Genomic DNA, 22,683 nt, shown 5'->3' with positions numbered 1-22,683 from the left:
ACACAGTCTCTGACTAGGACCAGCTACACGGTTTGCAGGATCCAGTGCAAAATGAAAATGCAGGGCCCTGTTGAAGAAAGCTATTTTGTTAATTTCAAGAGGTCAACAACAGGGCATTAAAGCAAGAACGAGTCAGTCTGAGCATGAGGCCTGTGTGACTGCACAGGTTCTCCCCACCATGAAGCCCATCTGTCCCTGGCAGCTAGGACTTGCAAGCTTTGAGTCCGAAAAACTGCAGCCTGGGAGCCAGGCACAGCCACGTGCTGAAGTCAGAGGAGGGCATGTGACCCAGGCCTGGATGCCGTGGAGACAGGACCCTGAAGGTTTGAGCACGAAGAGGGAGTGGGTGACTGAGACTGGAAGGAATGTGGGTCTCTTTCGCAATGCCTCTGGTGTCTTTCCCCATCAATCTACCCATCTGATCAACCAACTCACTGAATGTACCGTGTGTTTGTGTGTGTGTGTGTGTGTGAGAGAGAGAGATACATAAAGGCTAAAGTAAAAGAAAGCTACAAAGCACTGAAGGGCAGGAGTCACAGGAGAAAGAGGCCCATTCTTGCTGCAGAGAAGACTGTAGAGGGTCTTGGCTGGGAAGCATGAACTGTGAAGGCACCAGGTCGAGATGAGGCAACCAAGCACTAAGTCTGGGGCCTTGAACGCCAGAGGGAGGATTCTAAAGTTTGCACTAGGGGTGGGGACAGCAGTCACCGATCAATTTGGGGGCCGAATAGCAACACAGACCCCTTCCATAAGTCGTTTCGGGACTAAGCGCGGAGGGCGGCAAGGAGGCCGAGACCAGCGGCGGATGAGACCGGGCGGGCCTCAGGGATCTCCAAGCTCAATCAGCTTTTCCCCAGGGCTTTGACAGGCGGGGGCGTGGCCTCTGGTGGGCGTGCCTCCTCCCTCGGGACAAGTGCGCCGCCCCTCCCCCACAGAGCCCTCGCTCGCCCCGCCCCCAGCAGGGCCCGCCTTCCGAGGGCGCGCGCCGCCGCGGCTTGGTGCGCAGATGCCAGGGATCGCTTCCGGGGGGCGGGTCAGCGGAAGTGAGGGCGGTCGAGGCTGGGCGGCCCGCTGTGGTAGGAGGGGCCGTGAGGTGAGTGAGTCCGGAGCTGCAGTGTGAGGTGAGACTAGGTCCGAGCGCCGCCCCGGAGCGGGAGCGCGGCCTTCCGGCCCGGCCGTCCCGCGGCCTAGTACCGGGCGCTGTGCGGTGCCCGCGGCTGCTGTGCCCGCGCCGGTTCTCGCGGGAGCCCGTGTCGTCCGCCTCACCATGTCAGGGGGGAAACTGAGTCCCCAGGGGCAGTTGCTCGCCCGAGTCACCCAGCTGCACCAGAGGCTTCTCGTTTCGGCCGCCTCCTCGCTCCTTCCGGGACCCGGCCCCAGGCCTGTGGCTCCAAGGGCCGCCCGAGCCGCGGCGAAAACTTGGCCGACCTTGGCCCTGTCGGGTCGGGCTGTTGCGGGGGAGGGGAGACGTGTCCCGGGCAAGGTCCCCGCGGCGGCTCCCCCGGCGCAGAACTGCGCTGAGCGCGGCGACCTCGGCGGGGACCGGGGTGATGCCGCCAGGCCCCGCTCGGGAGGCGCTGCGTCTCCGGCGGGGGACCGCGTGTAAACACTGGGACAGCAGCCTCGGAAGGGGCAGTGCACGCGCAAGGTGATGGGAACCAGCCGGCGCGGCCAGCGAGCTGGGGGCGTCTTCCAGCCAGACGCTTGTGGAGGGTTCAAAGCTAAGTCGGCGTTCTCGTTGGTCCGTGTCTTGATTGAACAAATGCTCGAGTGCCTGCTGTGTAGTGAGCGAGCACTGGGTTGTGCCTGGGAAGTCCCCGCCCTTCGGACAAACTGCACTGCACACCGTTACCTAGTTACTGCTGCTCGAAGGAAACGCGGGGTGCCGGTCGGGGAAGGGGAGGCGATGCTTGAGTTGAGCTCCAGGAATGATTAAGGATGAGCTTGGAGAAGGGGGTGCTGGTGTCTCGAGCAGAGGCAATAGATCGAGGGGCTGAAAGGCCAGCGTGACTGGAGGGCAAGGGGAAAGCAGGTGTGGCTGTGAAGTGTGCAGGGACCGGGGTGGACAGGCCTTGTAGGCTGCGGGGTGTTGGGTACATAGGGCAGAGAAAGATGAGGTTGGGCCTGATTGGGGACGGCCTGCTGGCCATGCTGAGGAGTCTAGATGTTATCCTCTTGGCTCTAGCAAGCATAGGGGGTTTGAAGCATGGCAGGGATATGATTAGCACTGTGTTCTAGAAAGATGCCCCTGGCTGTCGTGTGAGGGTTAGGCCCAACTGAGTTTGGAGGTAAGTTTGGAGAGGAAGTGGCTGCAGTGACTAAAGTGAGAAACACAGGGAAACAGTGTTGTGTGGAGCTTGTGGCAGCTACTGAAATTCAGCAAAGAGCCTGGCACACAAAAGGACTTTGGTAAAAGGCTTGAACTTTGCTGAGAAGATGGAGCCCGGGCAGGAGGCAGCAGGGTCTGCAGACTTTCTACTGCCGTGACCACTGAGTGACCTTAAACCAGTCCCTTCCTCTTTCTAGCTTCTTTTCCTCTTGTATCGTAAAGTGAGTAATACCTCCTCTCCTAGCGGTAGAAGAGAGACCCTCCAAGGGAGGTTTCCAGAAAGAGCTGCTTTGGTCAGCGCAGCCCAGCCCCTCTTCACAGGCTGCCCTTGGCTCCCCAGTGACTTCTTACCCAGGGCATTCCCAGCCCTCGTGTCTTGAACCCCCACCACCATCACCATCACCATGTACCTTTGTGGCCTTACCATACTCTGCTCTTTACATATCTCTTCACATTCCTTTCCTAGACCTGTGGTGCTGTTTTCCTTCCCTTCTTAGCCCCTCTGAACTCGCCTTGGGGCCTGGGACTGAACTCACCTGGCCACCTGCCTAGTGTGCCTTTCTTAAGCAGTGATATTCAGCCTCTGCTAGAATTATGTATTCAGGTCGTATCTCTCGTCTAGATTATGAGTTCCTTGAGAGCATGGCCGTGTCTTACTCCTTCCATAGCCCCTACAGTGCCCAGCACAGGGCCTGGCACCGAGTGAGTATTGTTAGTGTTTGATGAACAAGGGACTGAATGAGCTCATTGACTGCAACTGCTCGCCATGCAAGGGCAGCTGTGAGGAATCCAGTCAGCAGCAACTCCACCCATCTGTGTGTTGCTTTAACAGTTCATTAAGTACTTTAAAATCCCGTTTCACCGATTGACTCTTAAGGTAACTTAGAGTGGCAGCTCTTCCTGTCATCTTTTTACAGATGGAGAAACCAACATTCAGAAAGGTCAAGCGACTTGCCTATGGCTGAGCCAGTAGATGGCTGAGCCAGGATAAACACTTTTGGCTCTTTTCCCCTATAGCCCAGTAAACTGAGTTTGGCTACCGGTGGCTGGCTGTTCTTTGTACTGTTGTCTGTTTTACCTCTTCCCCTTATGAGGGCCCAGCAGCGCTAGGCTGGGTGGCACATGCTGGCCTTTTTACATCTTATCCCCAGGAATGAATGTTGGGCTTGGATGGTACCTACACTCTGGCTTTCCCATGAGCTTTTTTAACTACCAAAGGGTTCTGTTTACATCTTAAGAAGTTTGCTTGTTGTTTTATCTTTCTTATCAACTTTAAAAAAAATTTTTTTATTCAAGTATAGTTGATTTACAATGTCATGTTTCTGGTGTACAGCAGGTGATTCAGTTATACATATATATTCTTTAGAAGTTTTGCCTCAGGAAACCTAAGGGCTCAGGAAGGCTCCCAGGGTTGGCCAAGCTTATATAGTGAATCTGAAATAGAACCTTTAAGGGTCCGGATTTGTTGAAGCCGTTGTTGGGTGAGGGCAGCCTCTTCGGCTGGTTTTCTCCCCCTGTGAAATGTCAGAGAAGCCTCAGTGTTAGTCATGGCTCTGCAGAGCCTGGTTTTGTGGGGCTTGTGTGGTGGCCACTGAGTCTCCTGTGGGGGCTCTTTCACAGGAAGAGGAGCCTGGTTCCTTAAGATGGCCTGATATGAAGGCGTCACGCCTCCTGCGTCCCCAAGCCTCCAGAGCTGCCCTGTGGCTGCCTTGTCCTTCAAGTGCAGGAGCCAGTCGAAATGTCGGGAATGGAAGCCAGTGTGGTAAGAGGCATTCCCAGGGCAAGGGTGTGGTGGAGAAGGTCAAGCACTAGACCTGCTGCAGTTCTGAGATTCTCAAGTTAATTCTTCCCCCACCCAGGCCTGGAATTGAAGGGTCCTCCCTTCCATCCCCTTCCCCAAGGCAGAACCAGCTATGATCTTGGGGCAGTTAAGGAGTCATGGTGTTTCCATCATTCTGTGCAGAGGGAAGGGAGGGCAGCCTGGCTGATCCCTACACCCGGCTAATTCCTCACCCTTTCACTGGACCATCCCAGCATTGACTGTGCCTCGACAGCAGCAGGTGTCCCCTTAGGTGGCTGGCCAAGGTGAAGGTTGGCCCCTGCTAAAGGGGACAGGGGGATAGGATGGGGACAGTAGTTGGATGTTCTCTGAGGTTGTGGCCGTCCCTGTCTCTTTCTGCTCTAGACCATCCCGATCTGGCAAAACAAGCCACATGGGGCTGCTCGAAGTGTAGTGAGAAGAATCGGGACCAACCTGCCCCTGAAGCCATGTCCCCGGGCATCCTTTGAGGTAAGTGAGCTGGAAGGGCAGGCAGAGTAGAGGCTCAGAGTGTATGGGAGGCTGGTGCTGCTTCTGTGCCCCAGACTCCTTGGCGTTGCCAAGGCAGGTTGCTTTCCTGGTCACTTCTTCTAGCTACCTATTTTCAGTGTTTCCCTGAGGCCATTACACCCCATCCTCTTCCTTCTGGCCAAGTCTAGCCATTCCTTTACTGGGCTATTTCAGTCTCACCTCTGTGCCTAGGGGGCCTTTAGTACCCACTCTGCAGCACAGATTCTTGTCTGGCCCAAGTGAGTAACACCTCCTTGTGCAGTGGAAAGCTAAGTAACGTTTATTAGTCCCAGCTGCCTCCCTCTGAGAGCTAATGGTTAAGCATCAGCTCCAGGCTAGATGGTTAAGGTGTGTGCATTTGGGGAGCTGGGACACAAAAGAGATACTTCAGCTTTCTGCCTACACAAAGGAGACAGAAATATATGCCTGAAAAGATGTGGGCCCAGGGTGAAACAAAAATGAAGGAGCTGAGTTTGTATGTCACATGGCTGAGCTGCAAAGTCTGTGTAGGAGCTTGATCTGGAGTCTGAATTGGTGTCAGGGTTGGTATTAGTCAGGAATGGGTTGCAGGGGTGTTGTCCCTTGACCCAGATTGCCAGTTACTGTGTAGGGCAGGAAGTGGCCCTAGCTGCCTCAATTAGGAGCAAAGGGAAGGACAGCTAGGGAGTGTGAGTCTGTCAGGGTTGCCCCCACGCTCGGCTGTAGCTGCTCCAGTCTTTTGCCTGCATGCTGCTGGGCAGAGATGATCAAGGGCACGGGCTCCCACGGAGCAGAAGTAGTATTAGTAATACTAGCTAACATTTCCTGAGCCCATACAATGTGCCAGGCTCTGTGCTAAGTACTTTATATATGTTAACTCATTTAATTGCCAATAGCAGAGGAGCACTCTGGCTAATCAAGGAAAGCAAATGGACGCTTCCCCTAAATGGCCCATCTTCGCATTAGCTCCTGGGTCAGTGGAAGTCTTTCTCTGTAACTCTGGAGTATCACTTCACTCCTGTGAGACCCAGGTTCCCTATCGAAAAGCCAGAGCTATCAACTCCTGATCTACCTACCAAACAGTCTGTAACAGAAACATCTGAATTTAACTCATGTATAGGTGGATTTTTGAGAAATTATCTCTAGATTTGTTGTAAATTGATTACTTTAAATATTTGAAGGGAATCTTGCTGATTTATTATTCTTTAATTTACCTATATAAAAATATTAAATTATGAAAAGTAAAAAAGAAAGGGAAACAAATTATCTATAATCACACAGTCATGACACAATAACTGTTTATGTTTTAGTGAGTTCTTTTCCATCTTTTTCTAAACGCATGGTTCTTTCTTTGTTGTAATCAGTAAGTACATAATTGAACCTTCCTAATTTTTCATTTAACATGGTGTCACTCAGTCTCTCTGTTCCCTAGTTGTTCATTTGGGTGAAGGAGCTATTTTAAGGAGTTACATTATGATTCCTTTTGTATAATTATTTTTTTATTTAAATCTAAATAGTTAGATTATCAAGTTTGCTTCTAACAAGTGTTTGTTGCTGTAACATGTAGATCCCAGTTAGCCACAAAGGTGTTATAAAGAGCTTGCCAGGAGAAATTTCCTGTTGCTATATAACAGATTTCCATGTCCTTGCACCTGTATTCTCACAACCAGAAGGCAAGACACTCTTAGGCAGTGGGCATCTCTGGTAAAAAGTAACTCTGGGGCTTCCCTGGTGGCCCAGTGGTTAAGAGCCCGCCTGCCAATGCAGGGGACACGGGTTCGTGCCCCGGTCTGGGAAGATCCCACATTCTGCGGAGCGGCTGGGCCCGTGAGCCATGGTCGCTGAGCCTGCGCATCCGGAGCCTGTGCTCCGCAACAGGAGAGGCCACAACAGTGAAAGGCACCACGTACAGCAAAAAAAAATTAAAAAAAAAAGTAACTCTGGCCAGTACCACTGAAGACCCCCTTTGCTCTAGCCAGGGGTCAGCAGAGGGCCAGAGAGTAAATATTAGTTTGGCCAAAAAGTTCGTGGTTAGTGAATACATTCAATAACGTTCTTGGTGAAAATGAAAAATGTCATTTATTTTTACTTAAAACCGAACTAGGGCTTCCCTCGTGGCGCAGCGGTTAAAAATCTGCCTGCTAGGGGGGCTTCCTTGGTGGCGCAGTGGTTGAGAGTCCGCCTGCCGATGCAGGGGACACGGGTTCTTGCCCCAGTCCGGGAAGATCCCACATGCCGCAGGGCGGCTGGGCCCGTAAGCCATGGCCACTGAGCCTATGTCTGGAGCCTGTGCTCCGCAACGGGAGAGGCCACAACAGTGAGAGGCCCGCGTACCGCAAAAAAAAAAAAAAAAAAAAAAGAATCTGCCTGCTAATGCAGGGAACACAGGTTCGATCCCTGGCCGCGGAGCAGCTAAGCCTGTGCACCACAACTACTGAGCCTGCACTCTAGAGCCTGTGAGCCACAGCTGCTCAGCCCACGTGCCACAACTACTGAAGCCGGCGCGCCTAGAGCCTGTGCTCTGCAACGAGAAGCCACGACAATGTGAAACCCGCGCACCACAACGAAGAGTAGCCCCCACTCACCACAACTAGAGAAAGTCCACGCAAAGCAACAAAGACCAAACACAGCCAAAAAATAAATATATATATTTTTAAAAGACCAAACTAACTTTTTGGCCAGCCCAGTATTTTAGGCTCTGAGCCATACTGCTTTCCATTACAACTACTTACTTCTGCAGTTAAAGCTTAAAAGCCACCACAGATGATACTTAAACAAATGGGTATGACCATTTTTCCAGTAAAACATTGTATATAAAAACAGGTCCCATCCCTGCTCTCGGCCACCGTGTTTTGCTTGGAGGATACAACAGGCTCATGACTGGTCTCTGCACCTTCCCATCCAGTAGCCAGAGTAATCTTTTAAAACCTCAAATCTGATCCTTACTTACTCAGAATCTTCCAGTGGCTCATTATTGATCTTAGAATCAAAGCTCCCAATTCACTTTGCAGTCTCTCCCAACTCCCCACCCCACCAAATCTGTTCCAGCCATGCTGAATTACTTGTAATTTCACAGACTTTTGCTTCTGGCCTCTTATTCAAGCTATTTCCAACTGGGACCTCCTCTACAAAGACTTCCCTACACATCAGGTGTTCCTCCTTTGTATTTTGCCCAGTCTCCAGTTGTTTCATCATGAAGGCAGTAAATGTTGATGAATTTTGCTTCCCTGCAGACCCTGCCCAACATCTCTGACCTCTGTCTGAGGGATGTGCCCCCAGTCCCTACTCTGGCTGACATCGCCTGGATTGCTGCAGATGAAGAGGAGACTTATGCCCGGGTCAGGTAGCAGAGGCAATAGCCTGCCGGCTGGGGAATGAAAAGCTTCTTCCCAGATGAGGTGGTAGGCAGCAGGAATGAGAGCTGTGGGCTCAGAGTGGGAGCGGAACCTGTGTTACTCTTGTAGGAGTGCGCAAAGGAATTTTGGAAGCAGTGCAGTGGCCCGCTCTCTCTGACACACTGTCTTTCCCTGGTCCAGGAGCGATACACGCCCCCTGAGGCACACCTGGAAGCCCAGCCCTCTGATCGTCATTCAGCGCAATGCCTCAGTGCCCAACCTCCGCGGGTCAGAGGAGAGGCTCCTGGCCTTGAAGAAGCCGGCCCTGCCGGCCCTCAGCCGCACCACAGAGCTGCAGGAGGAGTTGAGCCACCTGCGCAGCCAGATTGCTAAAATAGTGTCAGCTGATGCAGGTAAGAGCCCCTGAGCTAGGACCAGGATATAGCAGGCTGTTCCTTTTTGCTTAGCTTTTGGACAGGATAGGGATAAGGGTGGTCCTTGGTTCAGGGGTACTCAGGCTTAGGGCTCTGAGGTTGCCATGAGGCCTGGCTAGCCTGTTATAATCTTTAGATGGTTTCCGTCAGCCATTTGGGGGCTGACTGGTTGGGTTAGGAACAAAATCTTCAGTTAACCTGGGGCCCCAGGCAGATTCCCTGCCTTGGCCACAAAAACCAACACTCTCTTCCAAGTGTCTCTAAAATTATGTCTTCCATGAGCGCTCATGGCTTTCCTTTTCAATATGAGAAATGAGCATTCCCTACCACGAAGAGACACCCCTCTTTGTAAGCACCTGTCTCCCTTTCCAGCAGAGACCCTCCACCCATTCCTCCACCTTTCTGTCTGCAGTTAGGGCAGAACCACTGGAAATGAATGGGATGACCAGATGCAGGAAATACTAACAGATGGATCTCTCCCAAGGTGCTCAGTGTTTAACCCTCGTATTCCTCCCATTCTCACTGTTTTGCTCCTCACTGACTCAAAGTCATAGCTCCCAAACGTTGTCAGTTGGTAGAACACATAAAAATCACGGTGTTCTCTTTGAAATCTTCATGTATTTAGTTCCCTCATATGGCAGTTTTATAGAGGAAATGGACCTGAATTTTCCATTTATATTTGTTGGCTACTTTTTTGTCCCCAGAATGTTCCCTAGAAACTTAGAAATTGAGGAAATTCTATCCATTAAAATCTGGGCATCAGGAGGACCATCACCATTCTGGTTTTTTGCTTCAGAACAATTCTTTCAGTCACAGATAGCTGGATTCAAAGGAGCATAGTCAGAAGCACTGACCTAGAGAAAAGGACAAATTCAGGCCTTGGTTCTGCACTGTTGCTTCAGTCTAGAGTGCTGTCACTCCACAGCCCACTGTAGAATGGGAGCTTTTAGGAGGCAAGGCCCTTATGGGGTGGTTTTTTTTCTGCCCTCCTGAAACACTGAAAGAGCCCAGTGCTGCTGCATCTTCTTGAGATCCTGAGAGGGGAAGGTAGTGGAGCAACCCAGGATGTCATGGTGTCAGCCTAGGAAATGAATGTTTGGTAGGCAGTGCTTGCAGGGAGATGTAACTGCTGTATTTTAGCCCCAATGTCCATCCATGCCTATTGTTTTCTCTTTCAGCTTCGGCTTCATTAACGCCAGATTTCTTATCTCCAGGAAGTTCAAATGTCTCTTCTCCCTTACCTTGTTTTGGATCCTCATTCCACTCTACAACTTCCTTTGTCATTAGTGACATCACCGAGGAGACCGAGGTAGAGGTCCCTGAGCTTCCATCAGTCCCCCTGCTTTGTTCTGCCAGCCCTGAATGTTGCAAACCAGAACACAAGGCTACCTGCAGCTCGTCTGAAGAAGATGACTGCGTCTCTCTGTCCAAGGCCAGCAGCTTTGCAGATATGATGGGTATCCTAAAGGACTTTCACCGGGTGAAGCAGAGCCAAGATCTGTAAGTATATTATAAGGAGCTGTGATGATCTGTTTATTGTTTAAGTTGCCTGTGGCCAGTTATCTAATAGAAAGTACTTACATAGTAAGTCCTCAATAGTAGTCATGTTATTTCATTCACAAAGCTTGCTGCCTGCGTGCTAGTGCCTGGGTCCCCAGTTTGAGGAAAGAGCAACACTTTACATTTGGTTGGGGTGATCTAACCCAACCAAATGTTGTTAGACTAATAGGGATTTTACAAGAAGGCTCATCTAATCTAGCTTCTGTCCCCCAGAGGGGCTTCACCACTTCAGTTTTCATACTGCTAGTGACAAGTGTCCCCATGCCCCACCCTTCAAAACATAATTGCGTAATAGTTATTTTAGTATCTCCAAAAAGTAGACTTATTTGGTGAAAGGAACATTTCCTTTAAACACAGTGGTCCATTATTCAAACCAGCCCTGCAAATTCAGAGATTTACGAACAAGGATTTTGAGACTCCTAGATAGTTCCTAAACCTGGTTGCCTATCAGCATTGCTCAGATTTGTTTAAAAAAAAAAAAATACACCTTAAACTTACCAAAGCAGAACCCCCAAGGAGTAGAGCTCTAGGTATTTCTGATGTCAGTGTAAGGGGATGTGGGAAATACCTGCCATGAGAAACTCATCTAGCAGAGAAGCCCTAGAGCTCCAGCCTGAGGGAGTCACCACCTTGCAGTGTTTCCCTACTGCACAGGATATACCAGAAGAGCTTATTCAAATGCAGGTTCCTGGGCATTGAAATATTTGACATCCAGACCTCAAAATCCAGAGGCCAGATGTGCGGCTGTATTTGTTAATGCAGTTAAAAAGCTGTTTTGGGGGGTGGGGAGGTGAGGGCTGTCTCCTGAGCTGATGAAGTTCCTCTTAAAGGAATAGGGACTCACCTCGCACAAGGATCCCTTTGTGTTTTCTGGCCCCATTTTCTTCTGAAAACTAGACAAGCGTCCTGGTAGTCGATTCTGTAGGAAAGTTACTTTTACCTTCCTTCTCTGGCCATACAGACCCACAGTTCCTTGGTCTCCTACATTCCCAAATTCTGCTGCTGCTGCTTTGGGGCCACACTGAGCCTTTTTCTTCTGGTCGTTCTATAGATTGGACTCTCCAACTTTCTTATACCTCCCTCTTGTACCATATTAGATCTGTGACCCCCTACTGCCAAGCCCTTCCTCTCACTTGTGTCCTGGGCCCTTTCCTCCTTTGTTGATAGACGGAGCTGGGGGTTGATGACTGAGAACGGGAAAGTAGCCCCATCATCAGGGTTCAGAAATGTGACAGACTGAAGGCAGTTCCTCTTGTTTTTGTTTTCAAGGTTTAATAATCAATCTTGGCCTTTTTATCTAGCATAATGACCAATAAAATGCATTCACGAGGATGTATGTAAGAGTTCACTAGAATTTCAAGCAACTATTTTCCAGGAAAATACCTGATGTTATCAGGTAATTTGAACCTACCCTAATTTGAAACTGGTTTTGTTCCCATGGGTCCCTTATGATGTGAACATTTTACTATAAATTCTGGATTGCTTATAAAAAACCTCTCAGTTTCCCTGACAGGGAGACGAGGTAATAGTAAATCCTCAGCACACCTTTTCCCCAGAACGAATAAATGTCAGAAAAGCCAAGAGTCATCATCAGTCACTTCCCCTGCTGACCTGGGGAAATGTAACTAAGAAAAGATAGGGCCAGAAGGTGGGAGCAGAAGCTTAGCCACCACAGGCCAATACCAACAGGTTTGCCCACATTTTGTAGCCATTTCAGGAAATAGTAAAGCCATGTCTAGTTAAGAGATGAGATTTGTAACCAGCAAGCTTGGTTTTGAACTGTGGATTCACCACTTACTGAGTGACTAATGACTTTGGGTAAATTCATAACCTCAATGTGCTTCAGTTTCCTCATCTGTAAAAAGATTGTAGTAGCTCCTACCTCAAGAGTGTTGTGAGGATTAAATGAATTGTATTCCAACACACAAAACACTGCCCAGGGCTTAGTAAGTACTCAATAAATATAAGCTATTATTGTGTCTCTAGGAACCGGAGTTTATTGAAGGAGGAAGACCCAGCCCTCCTTATCTCTGAGGTCCTAAGGAGGAAGTTTGCGCTAAAGGAAGAAGATATCAGTAGAAAAGGAAACTGATGGCACTCAGCTCTGCAAACTCAGTCTCATGCTCCTGGAATTCTTTCAATAGCTGCCTTCCTCACTGCAGATGTTTCTGCCTCTCAATTAGAAATCTTCTGCAACAGTCTTGCCGAAAGCTAGAGCTTGGACTAAGAGAAGAGCTGCATTACATGTTTTCCGTACTTCAGACCTTAGCAGAAGCTGCCTGTTTTGAGCTGAGACACGTTACAGGTAATTGTGTAGGTTGGAATGGCCCAGTTTAAAGGGTGAGATAGAAGTTTCTGGTTTTTCCTTGCCCCTGTGTGAAAATAGGTCCTAAATGAATGACTGACTTCACTGCACTAGACCCCATAACTGGTCTCACTGAACACTTTGTGCCCAGCTGTCACTTACTCTCAGCCAGTTCCTTGCAGCAGAGCATGGCTGAGGGCAGGGGGCTATGTTTATGTACATGTTCACAGGGCAGGGAAAATCTTATGCTGCTCCATCATGAACTGACACCAGTGCCCAGCAATCACTCTCTCCCCCTTCCCTGTCCAACACCTACATGTAGAGATCGAGCCACTGGACCAGCTGACACTTGGGCTGCTGGGAGGCCTGGGCTGTTTTTTCTTAAATATATTTTGTAATACTGTACAACCAAATCTACCCTCCAAGGCCCTGGGCCCTCATTGGTTCCACTAATTGAAAGCTCTTTCTCTTCCATGGACTTTAGTTTAAGCCCAGTAGGAAAGAGAAATGGAGATGGGAAAGAGTACCATCCTTCTTCCAGGCCCTTGACTGCTCCTTTGCATTGGGCCAAGGTTTGTACCTACCACACCATGCATGACTCAGATGCCCTCAGGTCCCTTTTCTCTACGGTATGTATCCTGTGTGTGTTTGGGTTGAAGCGCACTACCTGACATTAAAGGAAGGATTTGGAGAGATATTGCATTTGCTGTGTCCATCTCTGAGTCGTGATCACCCAGTATCTCCCACAGGTATAGAATTTCTATTAATTTTAAGGTATATGAACCTCTGTAAACAGGTTCCTGGCTTCCTCTTGCCTTTAGAAGAGAAAGCTTCCCTAGGGAGCTTCTTATCTCTTTCTTTACAGAGAGATTTTGGCCTAACCTTTCAAAGCTGGTCCTGTCTTATAACTTGCAAGCTTGCCCCCCAGAGGCTTATTTTTAAGCCTCTTAGGTACCACACCTGCAATGTGGGAAACTGCCACCTAGTGGATGTCTTGAGTAGAACACAAGTCAAATTAGACTTGTGTTCAGATCAGACCCATGGCAATGACAGCAGAGTTGCGTTTTCAAAAATAAAATTGGTAATGTTTTAATTACCAGCAGAGCCAGCTTTATAAACAGTCATTTATTTGGATTCATAGTTTTACAAAGGGAGTTCTCTCCCACCTTGTAGTAGAAGAATGATATAGTTCCATTTAGATTGTTATATAGGTCAGCCTTTTTTAGGGAGATGTTTAAACATATAGTATATAACTTTAAAATGCTGTAAAGTTACCACAAAAATAAAATAACAAAACTACCTAATCATTCTACCTCTCTCTCTATCCTCCCTGCCCCTGTACACCTGGGTGTGGGAGATTTGCCTTATCACTCAAAAAAGTGTCAAGAATAATGGTCATAGCTTAGGTCGCATGGGTAAGATTACAGCCAGAGATTAAAAGACCACACATCCATAAGAAGCAGTAGCCCAGTCAGGCATCTGAAAGGGCAAAGAGGTGGCTCTGTGCAGGCTGACTAGCAGGCTCTTCAGTGGAGAGATGAGCACCTGCCCTGCCTCCTCAGTATTCACCAAAGACTCATGCAGGGAATATACCAGCCACCTCCTCCTCAGGGAGGGGCATGATGCCAATCATAGTGTCTCAACAAGCGGCATCACCTGCTTTATTTACACAAAGAAAATGCTCAATAATAACAGCATCGTGGGCTTCCCTGGTGGCACAGTGGTTGAGAATCCGCCTGCCGATGCAGGAGACACGGGTTTGTGCCCTGGTCCGGGAAGATCCCACATGCCGCGGAGCGGCTGGGCCCGTGAGCCATGGCCGCTGAGCCTGCGCGTCCGCAGCCTGTGCTCCGCAATGGGAGAGGCCACAACAGTGAGAGGCCCGCATATCGCAAAAAAAAAAAAAAAAAAAAAAAAAAAACCAGCATCGTGCCATGCCTCCCTCCCACCCAAGATCATTCTCCTGAATGACCTTTCTAAAACAAAGATCTTACATTCCCCTACTCCAATATACTCACCCCCTGAAGATACTTTCTTATATGTCATTTCAAGGTACTTTTAGAACCAAACCCTCACAAAGACATTTAAACCTGGTGCCTGATAACTTGATTACCTTCAGAGTCCTGGGTAAAGAGCAAATCAGTCTGCAGATTTAACTGAGTGGTCCTATCCTGGCACTGAGCCCAAGAGCTATTAGGAAGCTGTCCTAAGCCCCGATTTCGGTCATTGGTTACATCTCGGAAAGGAGATCTAGAGTTGTGGGCAATGACCCTCTGGCCCTGAGAATCCTCGGTGAAAAGCTGACTCCAGGAGTCCTTGTCATTCTTTTCACTGTCCCAGGAAAACACAGGAATAGGACAAGGGCTTTGTTTCACTGCTTCTTTGTTTACTCCACTCCAGGAATCCTCGTATGTTTGAAGGAGGATGGGGGCCTGCCTGTTTCTTTTGGCAGACATCTTTTCCAAGTTAGTCTTATCCAAGAGCTGATGGCCCATGTGCCCAGGTGTTTGACTGTGTCTCTCCACATTCTGATAGATCTTTTTCTTAGATCCATGAGGCCATTCCCTTTTCCAGGAAGAATGCTCTTCCTCCTTTTGGTCCAGTAAGCAAGAACTCTCCATGTCTTGGGTGAAGGAACAGGCCAGTGAGGCTTTACTCTCTCCAGCACAGACAAAGGTATCAGGCTGGAACAAAGACAGGACAGTCACGCATGGGCTTCCTATTCCATGGTGGTAAGAAGCCTGGAAGGACTGAGGAGAAAGTCTAGCTTCCTGAATGTCTGCAGGGGTTGAAGTGGCTAAAGGGGGTGCCATGCAATCATCCCCCAAGCCCTGGATCAGATGGTCTAGCGGGGTTGCATCTTCCTTAGACTCTTTGTTGGTCTGACTTTCTATATGAGATGAAACACTCCTGTGGTCACCACCGTTTGTCTTTCCTAGTAAAACAAGACGAACAAATATTATTCTGCAGGAAAACTCCACCTGAGTAGGATTTAAGTGGCTTTTTCTGAAATCATTATCAGCTACCATAACTACTAGTGCAGGGGTCTTAGGACTCTTCACAGATCTTTGTAGCTGATCTTCCTGCTTTCAATCTCTCTTCTTTCCTGAATGATCTAAAACACAGCTCTTATATTTCCCTACTCAAATATATGGATGCTTCCCATGACCTACCTAATAAAGTCAAACATGTTATACAGTCAGACCACAGCCTAGTTTTCCAGTTGAGTGGGGGTTTGTTTAACAGAGGCCACATCAGTTTTGCTTTTGTTTTTTATTTAATGTAGTTTCTGCTAAATAGTGATCCTGGCCAAATATCACCCCTGGATATTATCCTTTGAGAAACATGTTCAATATACACCATTTTTGTAAAGTCTCAAAAGATCACATTGACCAGCCAACGCTGAGAAACCACCTGGTGACAGTGAGAAAGAATGTGGGTCTCCTGCTCCCCAAACATTTCATGGGAAAGGGAGTAAAGACACAATTAGATGCTAAGTCCATCAGTAGAAAGGACAATTTAAAAAACTGTTAGTGTCCAGCCTGTCCACTTTATCAGGTGTGGAATGGATCCTGTCTGCCTTAAAGATAGATGACATGGAATTCCTACTCCCCCCCACCAGCAAATTATGCCAAGATCTAATTACAAACAAGGCTGAATGACTGATTTCTTCTTTCCTTCTCCAAGAAATATACTACAGAAATTGTTTTGTAAAAGCGTTCTCAACTGGCCTAAGACTTCAATACAGACTATGTAGAAAATATCAGAATTTTGAAATGGAAAGTGGTTTTGAGAAAAATCTGCCCTTGTTACTTAAAGCAAAAGAGTTTAAGTTTTTGTTTGTGGTAGGGTGAAGGCATTTTGAAGGTTTATGCAAAGCAATCCTGGGAACAGCACCAAGAGTTAGAGCTCTCTTCCCAGCACCCTTCAACTGGCAAGAATCCTGCTCTGTAAGCCCCAGCCTGGTCTGAGGCAGCTGGTCCCCTGAAGAGGAACATGCAAACAAAGAATTGCCAAAGGATGATGAAACACAAGCCAACTTTATGCCAAGCTTTCTAAGAAAAAAGTGCTTTTGAACTTTAATTTGAGAAGCTTCATATAGACATATCAATTATCAATTAATCTTATACAGCCTGCTAATTGTGGCCAATCCAAAACATATATCTTACTAATGGCACATCAGCTCCCCTCTGCACCCCCAACTCCCAAGTATACCTTTCCTCACTGCTCTGTCAGGGAATACCAATATTTTTCTGGTTCTGTTTAGACTGCGATAAACAGAACCAGAAAAGTATGTCTGTAAAAGTATGTATATATTGCTTTCCAAAAGATCTTCTAATAGGTCAGCTAAGTTCAACACAATGCAGTAATGGCACCATTTCTCATAGATATTCCAGCATGGAAAAATGAGTGCACTCCCTTTTGGTCCCTGGTTGCTTCCAGTGCAGTCACCATACCTGGCTGCAGGGTGAAGAAGGAAGCAATGCTGGTCTGCCGAGTGCCTGCAGGTGGACGACTTCTTTGAGTAAAAGAAATGTTAGCCTTTCTCTCTCCAGGAAAGAGTGTTCGCATTTTGGTACTTGACTTGATTAAATGTGTCTGAGAAGGGGGAGAAAAAGAATAAGAGAAACCTATTAATATCAAAACAGCTGCCAGACAGGATTCAGTAAACACCAGTTACCCTCTTGGACACACACTAGACCTCTTGGACACACACTAGACCTCTTGGACTCGACTCACATCTCTACTCTAGTCTTTGCTGTACATCGCCTTCCACCATTTCTGTCAACTGATCGTGTTTGTTCTTCCTCAAGGATTACATATTCCAACCATAGCCCATTCTTTCTGCTTCCCCATGGAAATCAGGCAGGCTGACTAAACAAACAGGAAGAGATTCCACAGGTGATATTCTCTCCTTTATATTTAAACATAATTAAAGAAACTAGGGACCTCTCTGGCAGTCCAGTAATTAAGACTCTGTGTGCCCAATGTAGGGAGCCCGGGTTCGATCCCTGGTCAGGGAACTAGATCCTGCATGCCGCAACTAGAAAAGAAGATCCCACGTGCCTCAACTGACGATTGTGCACACGGCAATGAAAATCCTTCGTGCAACTAAGACCTAGTGCAGCCAAATACATAAATAAATAACTTTTTAAAAAATAATAATTAATGATTCTACATCAGTAGCAGTTGATACATTTTTAATAGTTTTCAAATAGTCACACAGTGGTTAACAGCATGGCTCCTGAGTCACACAGCTTCTGTTCAAACCAGTACCAATTCTGCCACTGCCAATTACTAGCTGCATGACCCTCTAGAAGTTGTCTGATCTCTGTCTCATTCTCATGTGTGAAATGGGGACAATAATAGTACCAAGCCCATAGGGCAGTTACGAGGATTTGGTGAGTTGATTCACATAAAAGGCTTACAAAGTTCTGGCACATATACAGCATTTAATAATAGTTGGCTATTATTCAGAGGAGGAGCAATGAAACAGCAACAGTCTTACTACATTTTCATCTCCCTGCCCTTTATACTTTGAGTATGAACTGGAAGATGGGCCAGAGAGGTTTGGGATGTGTCAACTTTTATACCTCATCCTTATTTAATGTAATTTGATTTTGTTTCCATTTGCTTGTTACGGAATGCTTGAGAAGTAGGGAGAATAGGATTATATTCAATTCAGTTTGACTGTGAAAGCCACAGAAGAAATGAGATTTGCCGATATCCATGTACCAAGTTGGAAGTAGGCCTGAAACTTGAACCCAAATTATTAATTCTAGCCCAAAGTTGACTTCATTTCATTTTTACATTTGGAAACTAAAATGTACTTTAAGTGGTTAAAAGATGGAAGAAATTCTGGATGTAAAATTCATACTTTGACTTGTAGTACTGGTATGGAACATTCTCTTCCACCATACAAAACTAGAAAACTGGATAAGATACATGAAACAACTGATTTTAGACAATGGGTAACAGGCAGTGCAGAACTGTGATCCCCAAGAGCAGGAAAACAAATGAGGTGAACCCTGGGACACCCTAGCTTTCTGCTTGGAAGCGCTTGTCAGAATGCAATGTATAGAGAGAGTACTCAGGCAAAGCATTGCAGTCTTGATAAATTGGGTAGACTGAGATTGGAATTTGGGCAAGATGAGGTGGCTGGGATTTACAGTGCAGAGAAATACATCCAGAAACCTACGTAGAGATCCCTTCAGTCCATTACTGAATACTAACCTATAAGTGTGTTAGGCGAAACCCCGTGAGGCCAGACAAAGAAATGCCAGGAACTACAAGATGAACAATTCCCAGAGCTCACACAGGGCTGGGAGAGTTCCCACTAGCCAAAGTGGAAAGACCTTTTTAATACCAGTGGCATTCAGCAGAATTAGCAGACGGATCACCCCTTAGCAGGAGAGCTAAACCAGCTGCAGAGCAAAAACTTCCAAACCTGTCCTAACAAAGCTTAAAAGCAAGCTTGGGGCTTCCTTGGTGGTGCAGTGGTTAAGAATCTGCCTGCCAATGCAAGGGACACGGGTTCGAGCCCTGGTCCGGGAGGATCCCACATGCCACGGAGCAACTAAGCCCGTGCGCCACAGCTACTGAGCCTGCGCTCTAGAGCCTGCGTGCCACAACTACTGAGCCCACGTGCCACCGATACTGAAGCCCGCGTGCCTAGAGCCTGTGCTCCGCAACAAGAGAAGCCACCAGAATGAAAAGCCCGTGCACCGCAACGGAGAGTGGCCCGCGCTCGCGCAACTACAGAAAGCCCGTGCCCAGCAACGTAGACCCAACACAGTCAAAAATTAATTAATTAATTAATTAATTTTTTTTTTTTTAAAAAAGCAAGCTTGATTAGCAAGTAACTACCTGCCAAAACAAATTTCAGCATTCTTTAAAGACAGTAAAATCCAGATACCCAGCAATGTAGCACACAACAAAAAATTGCTAGATATGTGAAACAGCAGGAAAACAATCCATAATGGGTGGTGGGGGGTGGCATGGGGGATCGGTTAAATGGAAACAGAGTCAGAAATATCAGGGATGACAGAATTAGCAGACAAACTTTACAATAAATATGCTCAAGGATTTAAAGGAAAACGTGAAAATACTGATAAAACATACAAAAAATTCATTAGATGGGCTTAACAACAGATTAGAGACTACAGGAAAAAAATAACAGTGGACCTGATGTCACAGCAATACAGACTATCCAAAATGAAGCAGAGAGAGAAACAAACTGAAAATAAAATTCTTAATGGTCTGTGGGGTATCAAGCATACATATAATGAGAATTCCAAAAAACAGGGTGAAAGTGGGCAGAAAATATAAAGATAATGGCCCAAATTTTTCCAAATTTGATGAAAACTACAAACAACTGTGATTGTCTTTCTCAAAGACAATCAAAGACCAATTCAAAGGCAATTCAAAGACCAATACAAGATCTTCCATTTCACATGCTTTTCTTATAATTTGACCTTGCTACTCTTCCCATCAAGTGGTGAGTCATATTCCCTTACCTTGAACTGGTGAAGAACTTTGTGACTGCCTGACCAATAAAGTATAGAAGCAACACTACATAATTTCCAAGACTGGGTCGTAAAAATGCCATGCACTTCTCTGCCTTGCTTTCTTGAGATGCTCACTCTTGGAACCAGGCCCCCATGCTATGAGGAAACCCAAGCAGGCACACGGCTCTCTAAATTGTATGGGAGACACATCCTAGATATGTGAAATAATGTGAGTTAGTATGCCAACAAGCATCTGAGCACCTATAGGCTCGGTACTAGGAAACAGTGATGAACAAAACAAGTGTTTCTGCCCTGATAAAGCTTACAGCTTAAGGGGGGAAACAGACAAACTAGTAATAGTTATTTAAATTACTATATGTATGCTAAATCCTATAATGACAACTTATAGAAAACTACAGATTATCAGAAAACAGTTAAGACCTCAATTAGCAAAACGTCTGGGAATAAGCTTTTTACCAAATTGGCCATACGTAGCAGGATTAGACTCCATCCTTGGGTTAGATGTCAGGAGTAATACTGCCCCAGCTATAGACCTCACAGAAAATCCATGGCTTCAAGTATTTACATTTATCTCAGTAGAATGTTAAGACTCTGAGTGAGAGGAGGTAATCTGGAACTGAGGAGGGCCCAGGTACAAAGTCCTTCAGCTGATTAACTCTACCTCAAAATAAAGGCAGCCCCTGTATGTACATTACGTAGTATAAGAAAGCCTATCTAATAAGCATCGGGTTCCTACAGGACCAAACCCCATGGTAAGCCACAGCCTACATATTGACAATTTTTACCCTACAAGAATGCCCTGAAGAACCTAACTTCAAGAGACACATTCCCTCCAAAACTAAAGAATCTCTAATCCTTTGGTGTATCACATTCATGGCCCAATCGTTTTCTTCTTTCATAGTGATAGAAGGAAAAACTGACTTCCTACAACTATAGAGCTCCTGCTACTCTTGCTATATTACAAGGATCCCCTATGACGTGTTCCTACAGAGAATGATGCTGGGGGGGGGGGGGGGGCGAGCCAAGGACTACCCCAAAAATGATCCTTTCTTATACTCAACTCTAGTAGCAAAGCAAATCTGGGATCATATACATTACCTCTCTTACTATTAGAAAATGTTTTCATGCCCCCATAGCATTTAAATTCTGTTTAGCCCTCATTCTATCCTTATCCCTTCTGATAATTTATCTGCAAGTTTGTCTTAAAGCTCTACTTTTAAACCAATTCCTTTTTTTGTATTCCTATGGTCTTCAAGCCTGGTATATAATTTGATCGAAGTTCCTTTTTTTCATAATGGTTACTCTGGTCTTGAATCTGTGTATGAAGTATCACTTTCCATATACAGTGACAGCTTTGAAATACACGAATGTGTGTATTTCATTTTTTGCCATGCTACCTCTTCCTTTATGCTTCCCAGGGCCCATACTCATCTTTTCCTACTCCCAGAATCACAGAAAGCAACATCATCAAGTCCCCCCTTCCTCTTTAGTCTCTCACAGCACTAATTTGATGACATTCTGAATGAAAACCTTTTCCCATTAGTCACTATCATGCCTCTTTCAAGTCAGGCTGAAAGGATGATGCTACCTAATAAGAATGCCCTAAGGAGGATTGTTTAAGGAGTCTGACCAAGAAAAGCTGTCTGAATTCTCATCATCACCAACAATAAAAATCACCTCTGTTGAATTAGTAACAAAGTATTAATTCAGAACTTGCTTCAAACTTTCCAAACCCTCAAAACAAACAATACACTACCCTAGTTCAGAATTTCATAAACTCTGCATAGCCCTAGACTATTAGAATAACGGTCTCTTGACTGGTCAGGTCCCCATTTACTACCTGTTTCAATCAGTCCCATACCCAACATCTAGATAAATCTTAAAGCACAACTGTGATCACACCATCTTGTTCTGGCAAGAACCTATAGCATAAAATGTAGACTCTTAGACTGCACACACTGATACGATTTCAGCTTCCTTTTTCTCCATTACCAAAAACCCTTTATGCACACTCTAACATAATACTCAACTAGATACCAGTCCCTATTATGGAGTTTCTCACTTCTGTGCCTCACACAGAAGGGCCTTTTCACACCCAACTCTGAAATGTTACCTATTCTTCAACTTAAGAGCCAAGCATTCCTGATTCTCACAGCTAGATGTGACCTCTTCCTCTTCTGAACTTGACATTTATCACTTGATATTTCAAGACTTACACTACAAAATCCTGGGATCAACATTTGATTCACATACTTTTTTCCTATCCTCCGTACAACCAGCTTAATACACATACTAGGTACTCAATTCAACATATTTTAGGAAGAAAGTGGACATACAGGAAGGATACATTCCAGTTTCTGTTTATTATATACCTACTCATTACATTTTCAACATCAACAAAGCTGTCAGAAAAAAACTTAAGCATTTCTAATACTGTGATCAAGGTTAAAATGAGCTCCTGTCACTGTAGTTGATGTCACACATATAGACCAAAAAACAATGTAGAAGGCTGCAAGTAAGAAAAGAGTTTTTTTGCAGGGAATCTTAAAAATTGCAGTTTGGGAGACATAGATTCTGGTAAAACCTAAAGAGTGTTCCAGAGAACAGAAAGAGGGGCTTATAAAGACAAAAAGCCATGAGGTTGTTCAAAGTTGCCTGGCGAGAATTGTGGTTGACTCTGACGTGAGTCAGGAAATATTTGTCCTTAAGGAATCACAAATTATTTTAGGGTAAGGGTCTGCTAAGTATCTTGAGTTTCTGGCAGATGTTCTGGATGTCTTCATTCGGACAATAAGTGGTCAAAAGGTCAGATTCCATCCAGGCTGAGATGTGCATAAGTTCACACTTCCTTAATGGAGCCTCCCAGCTCCATTTTAGAGAGCT

The 22,683-nt window shown here is 46.3% G+C and overlaps 2 protein-coding genes across 5 annotated transcripts in view; one reads left to right on the top strand and one right to left on the bottom strand.

Annotated features, from left to right (window-relative positions):
- The first annotated feature begins 1,002 nt into the window (after positions 1 to 1,002).
- MTFR1L (mitochondrial fission regulator 1 like) lies at positions 1,003 to 12,973 on the top strand. Of its 4 annotated transcripts, none has more exons than XM_059082805.2 (7): positions 1,003 to 1,093; positions 3,950 to 4,091; positions 4,515 to 4,619; positions 7,871 to 7,980; positions 8,174 to 8,385; positions 9,585 to 9,906; positions 11,953 to 12,973. In XM_059082805.2, the coding sequence occupies exons 2-7, from the start codon at positions 4,068 to 4,070 to the stop codon at positions 12,056 to 12,058; spliced, it is 879 nt and encodes a 292-aa protein (XP_058938788.1). In that variant the 5' UTR covers positions 1,003 to 1,093; positions 3,950 to 4,067; the 3' UTR covers positions 12,059 to 12,973. The 4 variants fall into 4 exon arrangements, with proteins under 4 accessions (XP_058938788.1, XP_058938779.1, XP_066870660.1 ...); XM_059082796.2 differs by having other exon boundaries at positions 1,006 to 1,121; XM_067014559.1 differs by lacking the exon at positions 1,003 to 1,093 and adding an exon at positions 1,112 to 1,741.
- Positions 12,974 to 13,366: 393 nt separating this feature from the next.
- The window catches only part of AUNIP (aurora kinase A and ninein interacting protein), a 40,045-nt gene continuing 30,728 nt past the window's right edge, over positions 13,367 to 22,683 (bottom strand). Inside the window, exons 3-5 of the mRNA XM_067014534.1 lie at positions 16,729 to 16,870; positions 14,205 to 15,206; positions 13,367 to 13,980 (exon numbers count right to left, since the gene is read on the bottom strand). Of these exons, the coding sequence (XP_066870635.1) occupies positions 14,356 to 15,206; positions 16,729 to 16,870 (993 nt within the window). The 3' untranslated portion in view covers positions 13,367 to 13,980; positions 14,205 to 14,355. The remainder of the gene's footprint in view (positions 13,981 to 14,204; positions 15,207 to 16,728; positions 16,871 to 22,683) is intronic.

The sequence above is a fragment of the Kogia breviceps genome, chromosome 1 (genome assembly GCF_026419965.1).
Source record: "Kogia breviceps isolate mKogBre1 chromosome 1, mKogBre1 haplotype 1, whole genome shotgun sequence".
Classification (NCBI taxonomy): domain Eukaryota; kingdom Metazoa; phylum Chordata; class Mammalia; order Artiodactyla; family Physeteridae; genus Kogia; species Kogia breviceps.
The sequence above is the reverse complement of the archived record's forward strand: the minus strand, read 5'-3'. Positions and strand labels throughout refer to the sequence as shown.

Bases quoted from the DNA above. Each gene is read 5' to 3' on its own strand.
- MTFR1L (XM_059082805.2), top strand. From the start codon at position 4,068: ATGTCGGGAATGGAAGCCAGTGTG. The intron at 4,620-7,870 runs GTAAGTGAGCTG...GCTTCCCTGCAG, and splicing joins GTCCCCGGGCATCCTTTGAG to ACCCTGCCCAACATCTCTGA. The intron at 8,386-9,584 runs GTAAGAGCCCCT...TTTCTCTTTCAG, and splicing joins AATAGTGTCAGCTGATGCAG to CTTCGGCTTCATTAACGCCA.